The sequence below is a fragment of the Drosophila persimilis genome, unplaced genomic scaffold, assembly GCF_003286085.1.
Source record: "Drosophila persimilis strain 14011-0111.01,24,50 unplaced genomic scaffold, DperRS2 tig00000676-arrow-arrow-pilon, whole genome shotgun sequence".
Lineage (NCBI taxonomy): Eukaryota > Metazoa > Arthropoda > Insecta > Diptera > Drosophilidae > Drosophila > Drosophila persimilis.
The window spans coordinates 629,220-650,688 of NW_020825332.1; the positions used below are offsets into that span (position 1 = coordinate 629,220).

The 21,469-nt window shown below is 47.7% G+C and overlaps 1 protein-coding gene across 1 annotated transcript in view; it reads left to right on the forward strand.

Moving 5' to 3' along the window:
• The first annotated feature begins 995 nt into the window (after positions 1 to 995).
• Positions 996 to 21,469, forward strand: part of LOC6599864 — a 28,728-nt gene continuing 8,254 nt past the window's right edge. Inside the window, exons 1-2 of the mRNA XM_026991575.1 lie at positions 996 to 2,111; positions 7,331 to 8,990. Of these exons, the coding sequence (XP_026847376.1) occupies positions 7,610 to 8,990 (1,381 nt within the window). The 5' untranslated portion in view covers positions 996 to 2,111; positions 7,331 to 7,609. The remainder of the gene's footprint in view (positions 2,112 to 7,330; positions 8,991 to 21,469) is intronic.

Sequence of the window (21,469 nt, forward strand, 5' to 3'; positions counted from 1 at the left end):
ACTTGAGCTTGAAAAGGGGGGAGCACAAAGCGAAAGAGAAAGGTGTGCGGAGTGCGGTGTACGGGCAGAAAGAGAGGCATAAAGAGAGCGAAGCCCCAAAGCGAAGTGCATTTTGTTTGGCGGATCATCATCATCATCATCATCGTCCAAATGAGGTCAACGTATGCGTATACGTAATGTGCGTTGAAGTGACATAAACCACACAAAGCAACGCAACAGACAACACACGAAATGTAAACTTAACAGAAAGAGACGCTGCCACATCACTTATGAAACACCAAAATTCGATTAGTTGTTGTTGCTCTTGTGGCTGTCTTTCTGTCTGTCTATCTGTCTGTCTGTGAGTGTCCGTTTGCTTGTCGTCTGTTGCTGAGTGGCGCCGGAAATGCGCATCATACGATAAATGACGCCCACTACAACACACAAAACACAACACACAGTACACAGTGCACAGCCCTCTGGCCCCACCCCCAGGCCCATAAAAACGCCACTATACGAGTGTACACCCCTCCCATACTCCCATATTCCACTGGCCCCATCATTATACCCTACAGCAGGGGAGTTCTAGCACTTTGTGGATCCCCAACGAGTATTCTTGATCACCAAAGAACAGATTCCTTCAGGCCTTCTTCCACAGCTGCTGGTTTCCGAATAAATACCAAATGGAGAATGGGATACATGATTCTTGAAGGGTATCTAGATCTTCGGCCCCGAAGCCTACCTTTCGTTGTGCGTTCAGTTTTTGGCGTCGCCTGTTTTGACAGTTGACGCTTTGCCGGCAAATCTTTCAAAGGCGCCAACGAAAGAGCGCGCCAGAAGAGCAATAGACGCCACACTTGATGACGCAACAGATTTAAGAGAGCCCCGCAAATGACATAATACTCAGGCACTCTGTTACGCTCGCTCTTACGCTATGTGGCGCTCGCTTTGGGGCTGCTTGGGGCTGCTTGGGGCCGCCCGCTCTGGAGCTCCGTTCATTCGCTGTCGAACAGCGAACACGTTCAGACACGCAGAGAGGGGATTACCGCTAGACGCCGCAACGGCGTAGCAAAAAGCAAAAAATATAAGAAAAGAAACAAAAAGAAACGCAAAACAAAAAAAAAACTAAACGCACCAACAAAGTGGAGCGCGCAACCAATAAGCGAAAAAATCATCGAGCCACTCGAACACGTTGCTGCCGCAGTCGCAGTCGCTGTCGCCGTCTCCGCCGCCGTCTCTGCCGCCTGGTGCCTGGTGCTTGGTGCCTGCTGCCTGCTGAATCGTCGCGTAACGTAAGCGTATTACAAAACAAACGCCGACCCGACGACGCTGCTTCATTGTCGCGTAATCAGAGGCAGGCAGGCGCTGCCGACGCGCTGCCGACGCGCTGCGCTAGTGTTTGTGCGTGAATTTTGAAATTTGGCTTTTGACAAAAAATTGCGCAAAATACGTATTGGCGGTGCCGCACGAGAATCACCCGCGAGGCCCAGAGCCCTCCCAGGTGCCGCACACCTTCCACAGCTCAGGCCCCCCCACTCCCTCACCCTCCCCCTGCCTCCCTCCGTCCTGCCCAACGAAGGGACCGAAACCCGTGTGTGCGGCGGGGTTACGTAAAGCCAACCGTCGCGTCGGACAAGCGCCGTTCCGAGTTCTTACAAAACCAAACACACAAAAAAGTTACGCGCACGCCCCAAAACAACAACAACAACAACAGCAACAGCAGCGGCAGCCACCAATAAAAGGGGGGAAAACGGCAAGGAATTTCCCAAAAATTTTGCCTTTTTTTTTTTTGTTGTTTTTCGTACGCGTGTGGCCATAAATTCATTTTGGCAAACAAAATTTCGAGAATCCACCAAATAAATTCAAGCGGAAAAGCCGACACATTTCAGTGAGTTTTTTGTATGTGAAAGCAGGAACGGAACGAAAGATTCTCCGGCAGGGGGTTAACGGAAAAGCAACAGCAGACGACCAGACAGCCAGACAGCCAGCCATCCAGACAAAGAACCCAAGCCCCCAAACCCCCCGTGAAACCATCTCAAGCCCGCCCATCAGCAGCAGCAGCAGCAGCAGTGTGGCAGCACGCCCCTCAAGGAACAACAAGGAGGCGCGGTTCCGTGCAGCAGCAGCGACAGGTAAAGAGTCCGAAGAGAGCCGCCCCGCTCTTCCGTTTCGCTCTTTGTGTGCGTTACGACATCAGGCCACCACATGCTGTTTGTACTCCGTGTGCCCATGTGTGTGTGTGTGTGTGTGCCCGTGTGTGTGTGTGCCCGTGTGTGTGTGTGAATGAGTGTGCCCTGAACTGAATGCAGTTGTGTGGGTAATTTTAATGTGAATGAACGCTCGCTTGCGCTCCAAAAAAAAAAAATAAAAACTTGCATTGGCAAATCCAAGTCTCTCCCTCTCTTATTTTTCTTTTGGTGGGGGCAAAACCGTTTTTCCATCTGCTGATTGTGAAAACACAACTGCAGCTAGTCAGAGAGGGAGGGAGAGAGAGAGGGAGACGGAGGTCGGGTGCAGTCGCCTCGCGCGACTCTTACGTGTTGCCATATTTTTAAAGGCATTACTAAGCGATTTTTTACGCCATTTGTTGACGTTCTCTGTGTGCCTCTGTGTGTGTGTGTGTCTCTGTGTGTCTCTGTTTTCTGTTGTGTCCTGCTCTGCTCTGCTCTTTGATAATCAGTTATATTTAATCGATGATAGAATTTCCCAAGAAAAACAGAATATCGTACAAGCTACTAACGAATGATAAATTAGTTGTTTATTAGTTGAATGCCACTGCGACTGATGGCGCCAAGGCGGGGGGTGAGGGCATTAGAAAGGCAAATTAGGGAAGAGTAATGCAGGGATACATCATGATTCAACCAATTACACGGCTACATGGCAAATCTTTTATCCTAAAACCGCAATCCGTACATTTGTCGGGGTCACCAATCCGCAATCCGCAATCACCAGTTCAACTCACCATCGTAATAGCAATCGCAATCACACCCTCTACCCTTCCCTGCCATAAGCAAAAGCCCACGCTGCAGTTTACTGCTGCCTCCACTTCCATCTCCATCTCCGCCTCTGCCTCACTGCCTCACTGCCTCTCTGCCTCTTGCTCGTTACGACACGACGTTGCACGCATTATGCGACGTGGCTGCTGCTGTTGCCACTGCTGCCAATGACGAACTGACAACCGCACTATTCATTCGGCTCTGCCTCTGCCTCTGTGCAGGCCGCCCACTTGGCCCCAAATGAAAAACTGTTAACAAACAAAACAAAAACTATTTGCATACGTCATCGTCACACCGTTGCCCGGTGCCCGTAAAAAAGGTTTGTCATGAGTCAGACCCGATTATCGAGGAAACCAATGAGACACATACCTATAAGGGAGGGAGGGGAGTGCCAGAGGGGCTGGGGGGCAGGGGGGCAGGGGGTTGCACGTGTACGTACCCCTTTTGCCTTTCAATTATATAAACAAACAAAAGATACAACAATTCATTATGTAACAACAACAACAACAACAACAACAACAACAACCTAATTAGTCACCGCCGTGTGTCGTAGTCGTCGTATGACGAACGACGGGACGGTGTATGTATGTGTTCTTGTATAATCAAAGCTAAATCAAAATTGAAAGAAATCTGAAATCAGAAAAACCAGAATTTCTGTTGCTAATTGGCTTTTGACTCAATAAACCGCCATTCCATTCTGTTGGTGTGTTTTGTTGTTGTTGTTGTTTTTTTTTTTAAAAGCTATTTTTATGAGCATTTATCGTTATAAATACAATGTCATAAAACCAGGCGCAAACAAAAACAACAAAAAACGCAAAGCGAACAAATGAGAAACCAATAAAACACATATCAAAGAGGAGGAAATCGGAGGAAAAACCAACAACAACAACAACAACAACAACCGCCAGTCAAGGCAATGAAAATTTAGTTGGCTGATTTCGTAACATTGATTTCGTAATTATGTGGAAACGATGGCACACATCGAAGCATAATCAATTTGATTCGTTTAATTGTTATACGACTCCAAGAATGAATCGACTTGTGGGATCTGGAAATTACATTTCACAGATACAGATACGGTTGCGATACGGATACTCGTATGCAATATTGTACAAGGGAGCACCAGAAGAACTTCAATCTGCTAAAGTATTGGGTGGCTTGGGGGCTATGCGAGGGGGGCTTCGCTTATCGAATCAGTTCTGGTGCCATTAGTTCGGCAAATATTATGCCAATAATCGTAATGATTATGCAATGTAATTGATTCCCAGTCCCAGTGCCACTGTTGTTATCGAATGCAATCACTTATCGAATGGCGAGCGGCAGATCAACAACTGCGACTGCGAGTGCGACTGCGAGTGCGACTGCGAGTGCGACTGCGAGTGCGGCCAGCGGCTACTTAGAATGCCATCAAAAAAAAAGGCTGCGATAGCGAAAGCAGTCATCAAATATGATGATTGGCATTGCATAATGCGAATGCGAATGCGAATGCGGTTACAAAAAATACTCGTAAACCAATATACGATAGCAACCGGGGGCCACATAGATGCACTATAGATGTATGTAGATCCCTCGGAGAACAGTAGCACTCGCAGCACTCGTATTTGCTGTTCATTTAGGAACGTTTATCAGCGAGGAATTACGCAAGTTACACGGACATTTACACTTGCATTTACATTTACATTTACACTTACAAGGCGGCATTTACGATGCCAGTTAGATACACAGACACAGATACAGATACAGATACACCGATACACGTGCTCTTTGTTGTTTGTTATATGAGGCGTATACATAATTTTCACTTACGCAAAGGAAAAACCAAGACACAACAGAGCCCGGAACAATTAAAATCGAGTGCCACCCAGTCCGTGCCTGAAAGCCAAGTTGTTTACCAACATTCACCCCCTCCTCCACACAGAACCAAAACACACACACACACACACACTGCTAGTGCGTCACAATGCCAACTGATATTGCAACCTGCTTCCCCGTTAGCCCCACATCAAACGAGTATTTATATATATAGCTTAGGTGAATCGTAGTTTTGCTGCGGCCCAGCACTGTTTTTATTCGCAAATAATCTACAAGTGGGTGAGGGATGTCTCAAGTATTTAAAGGTCGATTCTTGTGACAGCTGAAAGGGAAATTTTCGAGTTGGGGAAGGCAAGGGAAGCTCTTCTTTCCCCCTGAAGCTCCATTGAGCTTGTGCCCCAATTTCACAATATTCACAACTAATAAAATATGTATGCCATGAGGAAACTTGAGGCACCTTCAAAGTTATAGAGACACTCTTCGTGGCGTATGCTTCAATGTTTCGCAGGGATTTATGTAACAACCGAGTGGCAGACACATGGCATATGGCACATGGCAAATGTCACATATTCCTAGTCTAAAATTTGATATAAAAAGTCTTCTGCCTGATGTGATGCCAGTGTCGTGTCGCGATCTCAAATAGATCGCGTATTGTATGTCTGCCTTCAGAATTATAGCAGGCGAAAGCACCCTTGATAAATTCATTTTCTTGGCTTACTACCAACTTATTCAGATATTTCGGCATTACTTAACAACCAGATTTATGCAAAAAGTCTGATACGAATATATATACACATATGTATATCTCTCTCTCTAATGATCTAGAGGGAAAGAGCGAGAGAGAGAGAGAGAGAGAGAGAGAGCACAATCAAATGAAAATAAAAATTTCATTTGCACGCAACTTTGTTTCTTGTGTGTGTGTGTGTGTGTGTGTCTGTGTGTGTGCTTTTTATTTGTTAGTTTTTTGGCACACTTTGATTGTCTTTTGCATGGTTTTTTTTCCTCGCTTTGGCGTTCACGAAAATGTAAACAAATTATAGCAAAAAGAAAGAAAAAAAAAAGGCAAAATATAAACCAAACTATAAAGATTTCGATGCCGGGGCAGGCGGCAGGCGACAAAGAAAGAAACGAAAACGAAAAATTGTTTACATAACAAAACCAGAATGAATGCGAAGGAAGGCAAAAGTCATAGAAAAAGAAGAAGAAAAAAAGAGACACAGAAACACAGAAACAGGCAGAGACAGAGAAATGCTCTCTACATAGCAGTGGCTGCGCAAGTATGTGTGTGTTATGCCGGCATTGTTTATCTTCAAGATACAGCAACAACAAGGAGAAGGAGAACACTGCGAACGAACGAACGAGCGAGCGAGCGAGCGACCGAACGAACGACGTGAACAGCAAAACGTGCGCACAAATCATCAAAGCGAAACACAAGCCACACAACAAAGCAAAGCAAAGAACAAGAAAAAAGAGAGCGACAAGCACAGCGGCAGGGCAGAATAACAGTGTGTTCTCGAAGAGAGCAGAACGGCTAAACGGCAAGGCAAAGAGAGCGCTAGGCAAGAGAGAACGAGCGCGAGCGCTAGAGCGAGAGCGAGAGAACGCTAAACCGCTTCAGCGTGTTCTGGTGCTCTGGTGCTCTGGTGTGTGCGTGTGTGTGTGTGTGTGTCGATGATTTTGATTTCGTTACTTGGAACAGCGTCCGCGTCAGTCTGCCCGCTCTTGCCCTGCCCTGCCCTGCCCAGCCCTGCTCCCACGAGTCGCAAGAGAATGAGTGTGTGGATTCAGTGTTAATTTTCATAATATTATGTAATAGCATGTGCGACAACTGTCAGAGTTCTGCCGAGTCGCCCTGGGAGGGGGGCCAGGCAACAATAATTACTTTAATTGAACACCAGAGCCTCCTCCTTCTCCTCCTCCTCCTCCTCCTCCTCCTCCAGCTTTAGCTTTTAGATTGGAAATCAAAGTTCAATGAACCCTAGACTAAACTGCAATTACGAGTATTTTCCCAAACGAATTTATATAAGAATTAATCAACACTTAAGAGCGGTGAGGTGACAAAAAGGGAGGGGGGGAAAGGGAACGGTAACGGTAACGGGAACGGGAACCATTCTCCAGTCTCCAGTCTCGGTTGTCGGCTGTTGATTAAGTAATAGATACAATGCTTGTTCTTCTTCTTCTTCTTCTCTGACGACAGTAATGGGGAATCAAAAGAGCGCCACAGAGAGGATTCAAGAGAGAATCCCTCTCTCTCTCTGCGTGTGTGTGTGTGTGTGTGTGTGTGTGTGTGAATTATAAAACAGAATCAAAAGCTGCCTCCGAGAATCAGGCATTTTATTTCATTTCATTTTTAGTTTCTGTTTTGTTGTTGTTGTTGTTGGTTTTTTTTTTTTTTTTTTTGAGCGTTACGTAAATCCCCGCCGTTGCCTATCTATCTGCATTCTTGTTCTTCTCTCTTTGATAGACTCTCTTTCTCATATCCTCTCTTTGTTCTCACGCTCTCTCTCTCTCTCTCTCTCTCTCTCTGTGTGTGTGTTTTTCAGATGCCTGCTGTCGCTGTCAAAACTTCTTCTTCAGTTCTTCGTGTTTCAGTTCCACAAAAACAGCCCAGAGCACCGCACGCGCAAAAGATTATTATTCCGACGAAATAATCGAATAATCAAGTAATCATATAATAAATATATGAAATTAAGCGGAAATATAGCGGAAATATATCGAAAATAGCGGGAATACCGGTGATACATGTTTAATCAAAGTGAAGTGATGTGAAGTGAGAGATATCGCCGCAGATAGGATAGATACAGACACAGATTGGATAGATTATGTCCACTGTCTTTCCGTGCAAGGGCAAGAAAACGCGAAAACTGAGCAGGCATTTCGTGAGCAACGAGAACTGTTGCAGCAATCCCCCACCCCCCACCGGCCACCCGGCAGGGCCGTTGGGCATACGTGACTGCCAGCAGGTGCAACAGCAAAGAGCAGCAGCCGCACTCGCAGTCGCAGTCGCAGCCGCAGCCGCAGCCGCAGCCACCTCTACGGGAAAGATGCCTCTGTCGCAGGGCTACTGCCTGAAGCCCACGCTGGCCTCCAAGAAGCGGGTGCTCAAGGTCCTGCGGAAGGAGAACCAGCAGCAGCAGCAGCAGCAGCAGCACATGCAGCAGGACAGCCTGTCGTGCCACGGCGACAGCCATCTGCAGTGCTACCTGCCGCACGGCGACAGCAAGAACTCCCTGAATCTGTCGTACCTCCTCGGCGAGTCCTTCGCCACGGTGGGCAGCCTCTCGAAGGCCTTCGATGTCTACGAACTGATCGCCAGCCGGCAGCTGGACGGCCACGTGCCGCTCGACAAGCTGGGGATCCTGGCCAGCGCCCTGACCAACCACATCCGCCAGATGGGCGGCATAGCCTCGCCCCCGAGCAGCCCCAGTGCCAGGACCCAAGCCGCCTCCCTGATGCCCCCCTGGCTGCCCTACCAGCAGAGCACCAGCGAAGGAACATCAGCGGGAAGTGGAGGAGCAGGAGCAGCCGAGGGACTGGCCGGCGCCATGGTTCCCAGCCCCGCCCTGTCGGAGGACTTTGACCCGCTGCTCTGTCCGCTCTGCAGGGACATCCTCCGCTGTCCGGTGACCACCAACTGCGGCCACACCTTCTGCCGGCAGTGCTGCGAGACGATCACCCAGTGCAACATCTGCCAGGTGAAGTTCCCCCGCGCCCAGGACGCCTCTCCGCGCGGCGGAGGCCTGCCCTCCGCCTGCGCCCTCACCACCACCACGACGGCGAGCAGCGCCGTCTCCAGCTACTACGCGGGATTCGGCGCCGCCTCCACGAACCAGAGCCACATTCAGGCCCAGAGCCAGAGCCTCAGCCTCGTCCCCGTCCCCATGGGCTATGGCCTGCGGATGGCCAGCCAGATGGCCGCCGCCCCCATCACAGTGACCACCACCACAGTGGCCTCCACCACAGCGACGGCCACGACCACCATGGCGTCCACATCGGCGGCGGCCGCCGCCGGCATCATCAGCGGCTATGCGGGTGCCTCCTCCGCGATGAAGTTCATGCCCGACGTCCTGGTGCGGCGCCTGGTGGAGAAGTGGTGGGGCGCCGATCTGCAGGCCAAGGAGATCAGCGAGAAGGCCAGCAGTTGCATGCACCTCAACCTGCTCGACGAAGCGCTCAAGTTCTGCAACGCGAGTCTCGACAAAGGTGAGTGCTCTTCCTTTTGATTTCGCGGGCATTGGGTGGGGAGAATCATTAAAGAACAGGGCCAAAGGGCGGAGCATGCCTGGGGCAAGCAGCCGAGCAACAAGTACATTCCATCCACGTGCCGCACACACAAGGAGGTGGCCCTCTGCCGCATGCCGCCTGCCTGCTGCCTGCTGCCTCCCCCCGCTGGGCTATGGGGCTGTACGTATTTGTGGCATAGTTTCCCTTTGAGCCTCGACTTGTCAACTTGTTGTTGCCACTGATTGCTGTACGACCCAAGGACCCAATCAATTGTCAAATATTTATCGAGCAGAACGCCGCAGTCCACACAGAGTCCTTGGCCGCAAGAGAGCGTTAAATTGTATCTGATGGATACGTGAAATGTGGCACGCGCAGCCACCGGACCGGACCGGGCCGGACCCGAACATCTGGTCTTGGTATTCTACGAGTAGTATTCTCCCATTTTCAATGAATTATCGAGGCGCTGAGTCAGACACTTTTCAGCTCAAGAGGATTTTCCCCCTTCACGAAAAAATACAACAAAAACACAGCTAATTAATCATTTCCCAGAGACCACGAAAATAGTTTCGCTTTTTTTCGGTTTTTTAAGAAACGAAATCACAAACGATTTACGCACTTAGAAATCCATCAAACAAAACACTTTGTGGCAGTGCTAGCCCGCCCGCCCGCCTGCCTGCCACAAGGAAAAGCAATCCATATGGAAAATCCAACAAAAGACACAAGACAGACGCCAGCCGCCAGCCGCCAGCCGCCAGACGGAAAGAAAAACACTTGACTTGGGGAGGGATTGGGGCGCAAGAAAAACAATGGAAATGATGGACAGAATTGGGTGGAGTGCAAAGAGTGGCAGAGCTAAAATTAACCAGATCAAAGATCACTACCAGATCAGTACCAAAATACGTGGATTATTCAATGGATATTTGGCAAAAGATTACAAATACTCACCCCAGAAATCCCTCCATAAAAGAGCTCTTCTCTGTGGGATCCTTAAATAAAAGTGGAATACAAAAATATTCATTAGTTTTCGAAATACTGATGAAATTATTATCATATTCATGGCACTTCTGCTTCCGATTCCGATTCCGATTCCTCGCCGATGATTCATTTGTTTGCTCTATAAATATTTAGCCCCCACCGCCTCCGATTTGGTGGCCACTTTTAAGTCTGCTCTTAATCCTAGTACAGGTTCTATCGTTTTATTTCTGCTGTTTGCTGTTTGCCAATCAATATTTGTTTCTTTTTGATGATTTTTCCCCGATTGGTTTTCCGTGTTTGCCCACAGCACACACAATTAGATGGGAACTTCCATTCAATTTATTCTCCATTTCTCTCTCTCTCTCTCTCTCTCTCTGTGTGTCTCTCTTTGGTGAATCACAGGCAGTCGCTTTCACCTAGCGGGGCACCTAATGCATCAAAGTGACAGCATTTCTTGGGGGAATTAACTTGATTGTCGTCGCTCGTCGCTCGTCGCTCGGAGGAGGTCACGGCGCGTGTGGGTGGGGCATGGGATTTTTCACCTCTGTTGCGTGACACACACACACACACACACACGCAGTGGGTGGGCGATGCGGTGTTACTTTCATAATTATCATTATCAAGGTGTACTTTGCCACATGCCACTCGCGAGTGTCTCGCTGGATGGCTGTGGCGTGGCGTGGGGTGGCGTGGGGTGGCGTGGGGGGGGGGGCGTGGGGGGGCTGACGCATCATCGCATACATTTGAACGAGCCATCCAACCATCCAGCCAGCCATTTATCGTACGACTTTGTTTACCCTAAACATTATAATTACTCAGAGAGCCAGCGCTTAAATGGCGGGGTGGGTGGGGTGGGCGGAGGAGGGGATTATATGTGTATGTAAATATATTTGTATTTTTTCGCTGATGGAAATAGAAAGAAACGAACGCTCCGCTCCAGAGGTTGTTCTCGCCTTCTATTTATAAGAATTCCGTTTCTCCCTCTCCCTCCCTCCCTCTCTTTCTCTCTGTCCCACAATCAGTTATTGACTCTTTTGGCTTTTGGCTTTGGCTTTGACTTTGGCTGATAAAAAAGAAGCCAGTAAAAGAAACAAAACTTTAAGTAAACATTATTGATAAAATAATTGCCCAGTCATGGCTATACAAAAAAAAAAGCAAAGAAAAACCCCCTCGAAAAGCAAATGCAAATAATCAAAGGAGAGGGGGTGAGAGAGGGGGAGGGGGGGGGGGCGCAAAAATCTCAGTCAATTAAGGCAACAAATAAAACATTTTAGCTGTGTTTTTGCTTGAGCAACACCCAGCAGGGCACACATAACACACATTACGCATACGCCGTGTGGCCGTGTGGCAGACGGAGCCAAGTGGCCACTTGACAATGGAGCTGTCAGCAGAGGGCACAGCAGAGGGCTGGGATGAGCGATGTCTTCTGACAGCAGTCTGACAGGCCACCAACGCCACCCGCCCGCCGCCCGCCCGCGCCATGGCTTTTCCTCCAAGAAGATTTTTCTCCACAAATGCGAGTGAAGTCTTGGGTCTAGACAGCAGCAGCAGCATCAGTATTTGCCGAGGAGATAGTATGAGTATTTATTGAGCTACATCGAAAGCCCAGAAGGCTCTTAGTGGCTAGAAAGAAATCTCCCTGAATCCCTGCAAAGATCCCTCCATCTCTGGCTTCCTTCGTACTCATTTAATTATTTACATGCACATGTACGTGCTGTGCTCCTTTTCATGGCTTAAACCTGTTAATGTAGTCGTTGACCTCGTGAGCAGCCGCAAAAAAAATAATTAACTGCAAAAAGCAGAAGAGCAGGGAGGCAGCCAGGCAGGGAAGCAGGGAGGCAGGGTGGCAGAGTGCCAGAGAAGGTGGCAAAAAGCAAAGAGAGCTCCCGCCGCTCCAAGTGGAAAAAGCTGTTAAATGAGCCACAACAAGGACTTGGCCTGAATACATATTTGCTTAACAAAGAGGGAGCGCGAGAGGGAGAGGGAGAGGGGGCGAGGGGGAGCAGCAACAATTTTCATTAGGAATATTGCATTGGAAATGCCCGCATGTCATGCAATGCCTGTTTTTTGTGGCTTCTGTGCTCCTTTGATGACTCCCTAATTTATGCGATAATATCCTACACACGAGTATATATATATATACTATATATGGATGTATATACAGGCGGATATAGTATACATTATATGTCCGTCCGATCGTATAATTATATGGCGTGTGCTCGTGTGTTCCTCCGTTCCTCTGTTCGTGTGTTGTTGTTGTTTCGGCTGACCAGTTGACTGCATTTAATGTTTCACGTTTTTGCGTTTGCGTTTTTTCGGCTTGGCGTTGCCGAAGGAATGAAAGAATTTAGCACGCGGCATGCAATTAATTTTGTTATATTTATGCCCCCCCCTCCCCCTGCCCCTCCCCCTGCTGGATGCCTGACACGTGGCATTATCCGCACTCCCCCCCCTGATGGCCTTTTGGCCTTCCTTTGCCCTGGAAATCACATTTTCATAGAACTAGATTTGATTTTCAGGCTAATGAGCTCTGGCGAAAGCCATTTCAATTTATGCTCGTAATTAAATTGTATTTTCTTGGTAATTATCGTGCCACCAAAGGTGGCATCCAAGGGGTGGCCAGGGAACCTTCCTTCCCGGCTAATGGAAGCACTTACTTCGTACATTCCTGATTATGAATTGCACTTTCTATGGGAAATGGCAATCGGAGTCGCTGAATCAAGTAGTTCCCCGGCAGACTTTGCTGCTGTTTTGTTTCTTTTGTTTTCAATATACCTCCGATACGACATGGGAATTGGTGGCGGGGGCAGGGGCAGGGGCAGGGTCCCTGACGTGCAATAATATCCATTCATGTGATTAAGACGTGACGCGCTTATCGCCTCACAGCCAATACCACCAACCACCCACCACCACCCCACACCTGATAAACAATATATTTCTGTATATATATATATTGTTTAGTATAGGTTCCATATATGGAAGATGGCCCTGATCTTGTTGGCTTTCGCTTTCGGCCATTCCTTTGTCCTAAGTATCTCCCCCTTTTTTTTTTTTTGATGCTTGCCTTCCATTGTCGTCACTAGACACCAGACGCTCTGGACATGCCTCTTGGCACCTGTTCGCCCCCTCCAGACCATGGGGATACCCTTTGCTCTTGACCATCTCTGGCCACAGACCTGGTATGAACCATCCTTCGAAAGAACACTCTTGGGCTCAGTGTAGGGTATCTCCCGGATCGGATCCTACCCCCCTCTCTCTCTCTCTCTCTCTCTGGCAATCATTCAGAGTGAGTGCACTCATTAACATTTGCTTCCAGTCATTTTGCCTCTCTCTCTCTCGTTCTATCTCTGTTTCTTGTTGCTGCTAACAGTTTTTAATTAGCCAAAACCACAACCAGAAACCGCACCCTGCAACCCCCCCTCTCTGCTGGCACCCTGCACCCCTCCTCCCCGCCCCCTCTCTGGCACCCTGCACACTCATTTAACATTTCATTTAAGCTCTTTTTGTTGGCTTGTTTTCTTTCTGCGTTGTTTTTTTTTTTTTTTTTTGGCCAAAGTGCAGGCAAAGAGCACGAATTTATTGCGCATTTTGAGGTCGTTGTTCCGTTCTTTCCGTTCCGTGAAAGTGAACAAAGAGCCAGCCCGAGAGCGGGGCTCTCCAGGGGCGACCACCAGGGGGTGGCTGGGTGGGGCCTGGGTGGAGAGTTTAACGACCACAAAATTCAGTTTGGCCTTCAAAAAGTCAGTTGGCAATGTCTGTCAAAAGTGCACACAGACACAGAGCACGCAGATACGGATACGCAGACACAGACACAGACGCAGATTGAGATACATTTGTGGCATTGAATTGTATGTAGATTATACAGAATATTGTGTTAATTTTTTGTTGCCTGTTCTTTTTTGCAATTTATTTTTGATTTGCCGCTTGATTTATTGCGTGCTTTCTCCCGAGATTCCATCCCACCACCCACCGCACCCCCCCTCTGCAGCACCCACTCCCTTGTGCGGGTTAGAGGCCATGCGTTGCATAGCCGGCATTCCTCGTGTTCGCGGGTATCTGATAGATACTTTTTCCTTTTTTTTTTTTTGGCATGCTCTCCGCTATGCACCTCCGACTCCACCCCCCACCCCCACGCCACGCCGATGAAATAGCCCGCGTCTGGCGCACATTTCTAAAATGCCATCGCACATTTTTTTCTTTAGTTAACGAACAAAAGCAACAACAACGAATTCAAATCAAATGAAATTGAAATGAAAAAAAAAAAGAAAACCAAACCAAAGAAAAGAAAAGTTTCAACATTTTACAAGACTTTCAAATGGGGAAAAATTCGAACCCGAAAGGGAAATTGTTTGAGTTCTTTCGCGTTTCTTCTGCTGTTTTTCCGACTGCCTCAAATATTCATTTGCTTCGGGGGCGATTTTCATTTGCTTCGAAAATGCTCTACGCCTTTCGCCATTCCCTTTTCTCCTTTTGGAAAATGCTTAAGTAAATGCAAACTTTTCCCATTTTCCCCAGGGGAGTGGAGTTCTCGCTTTTCGGGTATTTACTGCTGGAATTCGGTTGGGTTTTCTGCAAACAACGAGTGCTTTGGGGCGCAGGACTATTATGGGGCGTGTCCTGCGGGTTAACTGGCATTGAGGCTTCTCTGCGGCCTTTGTGGATGGAAATTGTCTGTTGAATCCGCCTCTGGAACTATCTTTCCTTGACAATAGATACAATAGCCATATGCCTGAGGCCTCCGCACTTCTCTGCGATATCTGAACCCATGAGCGATGATTGATTCCCCTCTTTGGCCCGCAATAGACCCCAATAGGCCCCGTCTAGACTTGCTTATACCCGTAATACCCGTACTCCCGTAATTCTTATTCAATAAACTTGTCAATTGGGAATCGCATACGATAGTTGCCTATTGGGGAACACATAACAAACACTCGAATCGCATGAATCATTTGCAGGCATTCATTCAATGGCTTTCAAGTTTTTTACGCAAAAAGATTCGTCCATTCAAGGGCAGGGCCCTTCAACCTAATCGACTCTGTATTTATACCCATTTATCGGTATCTATCGGTATGAATAGCCATCAATATCCTCCCTGCGAATATTCATTGAATTATCTACTGAATTTCATAGATCCCCCGTCGCGCTCGTTGTCTCCATGTGACCCCGGCCCCGGTCCCCCCCGGGTCCCAAGCACAAAGTGATGTAATAATCAGCTCACACACACACACACACACATAGCACACGTGCAACACACATTCGTGGTGGCTTGAATTTCCAAGAAAAGCAAACATTGAGATATTTTTCCTAATTGAGATATTCCTCCCCCATTCCCCACTCCCCCATAGCCCTCGCCATATGCAAAAGTTGATACAAATTTTTATCCATCTCTTGGCGAAAAGTTCGTTGCTGTTGTTGTTGTTGTTGTTGTAATTGCATAATGAGGCCAAGCGGCAGTTGCAACATGCAGCAGCAGCAACAGCAACATTTGCAGTCGTGAGTCATAAAAAAAAGAGACCGCAAAAAAAAAGAGGCCGCTCCATTCTGTTGCTCCATTCGTCTGTCTCTCTCCGTCTCTCCATCTGTCTGGGCGATTGTCCGATTTGTCTATTAAGTAATATTCTATTGTAAAACTGTGAATTACGATTCGCAAAAAGTGCACTTTCAACAGCAACAAATCGTGGAGATTACTCAATTGAATGCAACAGCAACGGCGGCAACGCCGGCAACAGCAGCAACGGCGGCAACAGCAGCAACATGAGACGGCAGCAGCAACAATCTCAAAAAAAAAAAGAAAAACTAAGTCGCCCGCTCACTTATACAATCTCTCACTCACTCGCTCTCTCTCTGTCTCTGTCTCTGCCTCTATCTCCTTCTCTTTCGATTGCTCTCTGACTCGTTTGAATTACAGTTATGTCATAGAACGTAGGCAAAAATTGTTGCTGCTGTCGCTCGTGTTTCGCTTTATCGCCAGCCACAGAGTGAGAGAGAGGGAGAGCGCTCCTCTGAGGGGGGGGAGTGGCGGGGAGGTGGGGGTGCAACAATCGGCAATCAGTTAAACTGCAAAAGTGCTACAACAACAATTACAACAATCATTTGTTCGACGATTGAGTAATAGAGACACGAGTCCAGGGCCCAGACATCTATCGGAGGTTTTCCCCACCTGCGTTGCATCCCCCCCTCCTCCGAAGTGCATGGGGAAACCATGGAAAGATCAATCACCAGACCCTCCACAATCACTTGCAGCAGCCCCGTCAATCACAGTCACTACCCTTTTAATTACACAGAGAAAAACAGGATTGAAATTGTTATGATAAGGATTAAAACCCAAACTAGAATGTATTTTGAGTATCTTTTATCGAAACCCCCAACAAAAGCATAGTGGAAAGGCAATCCGGTAGCTGTCTGGGACCCTCCTCGTCTCTCTGGTAATCCCTAATCAACGATCATTCTCTGCTTGCACTCAATATCCCCATAGAAAGAACACTCGGGTTTCTTTCAGTGCACTTTGCACTCATCAATCTATCGGGGGGTGGGGTTGGGGTAGGGGCACACTTACATCAGCTGACATTTTCCAAACTCCAAAACCAAAAGATCGAAAATTAAACCTTTCACGGGGCGTGCCTCGAGCACAGACCGCAGAGACCCTATCAAACGAGTTAAGATCTCTTCAAAAGGCATAAAACTTATGCAACAATTACTACCCCACCCTCCCCTCCCCCCCTCTGCAACCAGCAACAACATTTCACTTACGGGGGAGTGTCGTGTGGCTAATTGATGGAATGGCGATGGAATATGCGATGGAAACACAATTGAATTACGAGTAAAACTAAAGTTCAAACGAGGAAAAGTTCATTCATCGGCCATTGGATGATGGGATCGGATGGGTGACATAATTGCCTGGTGTTTTCCACCAAAAGTTTTCCCCGAAACATTGAAAGTGCGGCAAAAAACTTGTGGCTTTATCAAAGAGCTTTGTGCCTTCTGTTTTTTTTTTTAGGGGCGGAGGGGCTATACGTTCTGGCCAGGTGTCTGAGGGGGGGTTATGGAGCAAATGAAGTGTGTTGTTATACAATCGCAGATCGAATCTGTTTAACGGTTAAGCAACTGCTGCAGCAGGCAGTGAGAATTTCTTGGAAATTGCACAACACATTTTTGTATTATTTTTTGTTTTTTCTTTTCTGACGACTGACATTGATACGGTACTGGTATCGTAACTGGCAAGCCTGGGGCCAGCAGAAGAATGTTCTGCAATCGAGGAGGGAGTTGCTCAGAGTGCGGAATGTTTGTGCAACAGCAACACCAGAGATTTCCCCGATAGAATGCCCCACATATTTGAAACTCCACATTCGGTTTCCCCATTCCCATACCCCATACCCATTCCCATTCCCATTCCCATTGTCGTTGGCTGCTGATTGTTGCCACACAATGTTGAATGTTGAATGTTGAATGTTGAACGTTGATTATTTAATCGCCGAAAGGAGGCGAGCAGACGAAAAATATTACAACAAAAATTGCAAAATCCAGCAAACAACAAATTTAAAAGCGAGACGAAAATTTGAGAGCATTTACAAATCACGATTTAATTTTCACAACAAAAGCCACAAACAACGAAGCCCGAAAAGCGTTGAAATTGGCAACAAACAAATGAGCAACAATAGGAGCAGCAGCTGCAGAGGGGGGCGGGGGGCAATCCAGGGGGGGTGGCAGCCACAAGCTAAGCGTGAAAAATACAAAAGACCAGACCAAGACGCCGAGCGACGACGACAAACATCAGCAGCGGGAGCAGCGGCAGCAGAAGCTGGGGCTCATGAGAGGGCCGCCAAAGGAGGTGGGAGCGAGGCGAGCCAGCGGGTTAGCGGGTAGTTTTGGGGGCAGGCACAACGTAACGAAACGAAACAACAGTTGGCCGCACAGTGGAAGGGGCCTTACATAACCCGAAAAAAACGCGAGTGGGAGAGCGAGAAGCAAGGAGCGGCAGAGCGGCAGAGCGGCAGTCACTCCACTTACCAAACAAACATAATACACAGCAACAACAATGTTTAGTAATGCTGAGGCTGCGTCGGCAGCGACGCTGGCAGCATGATTTGACTTTGACATACTTTTCGGTTTTGGTTTTGGCTTCGGTTACGGCTTCGGCTGCGATGTTCGCCTTCGCGAAAGACGGCCGCAAAAGAGAGAGAGACCCACGATAAAAGAGAGCGAGCGATGGCTGTCAAAGTTTTTGACACAAGCCAAGCTTGCGCTTTGTCTTTTTCCCGCTCCCACGCTCTCTTGCACGCGCTCTCTTTCGTGTCACACCACACTGTTGCTTGTGGCCACTCTCTTGCACTCCTGTGCGCTCTCCCGCTCTTTCGAGGGACATTGCACAAGCATCGGCTGTCGGCTCACGCAATGGCTTTGGAGTCCGCTTCTTTTAGAGACATAACTTGGACTCATATTTTATGTGAGTGCTTTTTTTTTTTTGGTAGCTTTGCATAGACATATGTATGTAAAGAAAAAAGGAAGCCGGTTTCGATTGTCAATTTAGGGGCTGATTGGCGTCCATAAGCGTCCATTGCATAAGCGCAATGCCCCATCGGCAGGGAGAGAATATGTCCGAAAATAGATCCACAGACAGCACCCACTATGCCCCATCCATCCGTTGTGTCTCGCCCCTCCATCATGTAATGATTTTTAAGTGGATTATTGGCGCATTGTGATTGTGTCACCCAACACTCGATGTCCGATGTCGGATGTCAGATGTCGATGATGTCTTGCGATAGTTTTTTTTTGGTTTTCGGTTTTTGGTTTCAGTTTTGGTTTAGCTTTGCTTTTGCAGGTGGTCGGCGGTTTGCTCCCCTACCCTGCCCATCCCCTCCCTGGGGAAATCAATTAACTGCGTGCTAGGCAAAAGGGGGAGGAGGCGGAGGGGGGGGGGGGGATATGTGGCAGCAAGTGTGCGGCACACAGAGCACATTTATCAAATGTCAACGGGGGAACAGCATATGTGGCCGAACGCAATGGCCAGGCGACATTTCAGAGAGTCAACATATGGCCACGGGCAGGGTATAGAGGGGAGGGGTGGGGATGGTGGAGAAGTCGAAGGAATGGGGTCGGATGGGGGTAGGTCGAATGGTGTGTTCCACTGCCTTATCTCATGGGAAGGCAGCCTTAGACGGTCTGTGTGTGTGTGTATGTTGGTGCGTGTCCACATCAAAGACACATCCACCGACTGGAAGTAGATGGAGAGAAATGGACAAACGGTAATGAGCGCAGAGCCGTTAGATACTCTATCTCACAGAACAAACATATTTCTAAATGATCCTGCTTCAAAATACGATAAATACTCAGTTTGATCGATATGCCATTGATTTATTATTTATCAATATTTATCCACGAAGTGTAGACTAAATTGTGGCTTATATCGATGAGATCAAAGGAGCCTCCTATACCCCACCCTACACACTTCTATCCTGCCCATCAGAGTGCGTCTGTCGAGGAATGTCTAATCTTCTGCCCCCCAGCAAACACTCGCCCTCTCCCACTGCCTCTCCCACTCTCCATTCCAATTTCCATTGAAACAACAGCCCCTTCCAGCCCACTTTCGTGGGCCCTGAGCTAAATATGCTTTGAAGTTGTTCCTTCCTTTTCATTGCCTTATCCAATGCTGCTGCTTCTCGACTTAACAGCAAATACAATATGTGTACACCAACAACAACAACAACAACAACACCAACAACAGAATCAACAACTATGGAGTACACCAACAGAAAGAAGCACGAAACAAGCATAAAATAATGGGCCATCAAATACAAATTGTACGAGTATACATACATACATATAGTATATATGTGTTGGTGTATATGTATGTATATGTTTTAAGAGAGGCAGCCACAAAAAAGGCAAAACTTCTTTACATCTTATGTACTTCCGGACTTGTGGCACAAACTACCCCCACTCCCTCCCAGTCTCCCATTCCCCCCATCTCTCTCCCTCTCTTTCTGTCTGTCTGGTGTCTCTCTCCATTCTTGGTCATTCCAGTGGCGATGGTCGACCTTGAGGCACATTCAACGTTCAACATTCAACATTCAACGAGGCGTCTGCGACTGCTGTTGTTGTTGTTGTTGCTCATTGAAGCGCTGGAAATTGTTGTTGATTTTGTTGAAAACCGAACAACATTTTGCTCAATGGGAAATTAGTTTTATGCGCTTCATAAAATTTACAGAAAAGCAACAAAGAAAAGATACACCGATATACATATACTGAATTTTTTGGGTGCAGAATACCGTTAAAAATACCAAAGAAATATCCGAATTGTGGTTGCAATTTGTTCGCGTATATCTGGGGTTTTTTTTCGGATAAAAGCGGTCTGTGGCTGAGCTCTACTTTGACTCCGAGTGGGGCTTGCCCCTCTGGGGGTTATATAATGATGCCTTGGATATGAAGTATCTGTCGCAGTCGCTGCCTCTGCTGCCGGTTGGCCTTGCGGTGTGAAGTGAAGTTTAAGTTCGGCCTCAGAGCAGAGGCAGCAGCGGCGAAACTGTGTTATCTCGTCGACACATACGATCCCCTTGGCGGGGCCCCGGTTGTTGTGTTTCCACTCCAGCAATCGCCAGCTGAACATGACGCATACGCCGTGTTGTTCGGCACAGAATTTGCGTCGCAATTTCGTGGCCCCAAGAGAGGGACGAGACTACTTCTGGGGTTCAGTCACCCTCCACTCTCACGAGTGCCTTGCCCAGAGATACTTCTGGCAGATTCAATCTGCCAGATATTCAACCATTTAACGCATCATCTGGAGTATATCTGAAGAATATCTAGGGGGGTATCTGGTGGGTATCTGGGGTTACGTTACGTTTGCCCTCCAAAATAATTGTCAGCATCTACAGCGCGACCTTGGCGACCGGCCTGAACTCTGACATTCTTTTTTGTGTTTCTGTGTGTTTTTTGTGCGTTTTTCCGGGGGTGGCTTGAGGGGGGGAGGGTTATGCGACAACGAATAACGATATTTCCCAGATGTAACCCGTGCTGTGGCACAACAGCAGCCAGAAAAATCTTCACAGTCGGTTGACTCTGACCAAATATTAGAAGAGACAAAAAGGAGACAAAAACAGCAACAGAAACAGTAACAAGATGCCAACCAAAAATTCTACGAATTTTTTGTTGTTTTGTTGTTTTGTTTTTTTGTGGTTTTGTTTTTGCGGGTTGTCGGTCGGTCTGCTGCTGTTTTATGGAGGGGTTGACATTTACCAGATGGAAGCGGGAAGGTCGGAAGCAACGCCCACATGACGCAATGGGAGAAAGGCCAAAGCCAGAAAGGCTGAAAATTCTTAGAAATTTGATTCAATTCACAGGTTATTCGACGCTGAGGCAGGGGAAAAGCCGAGAAATTCTTTGCCAAAAATTTTGGCCAGCCCAATTTAAATGCAATCAAAAAATTGTCATAAATCCACGAGAGATAACGTATACGTCGTGTGGGCCATGCCCTCATTGAGATGCAGAAA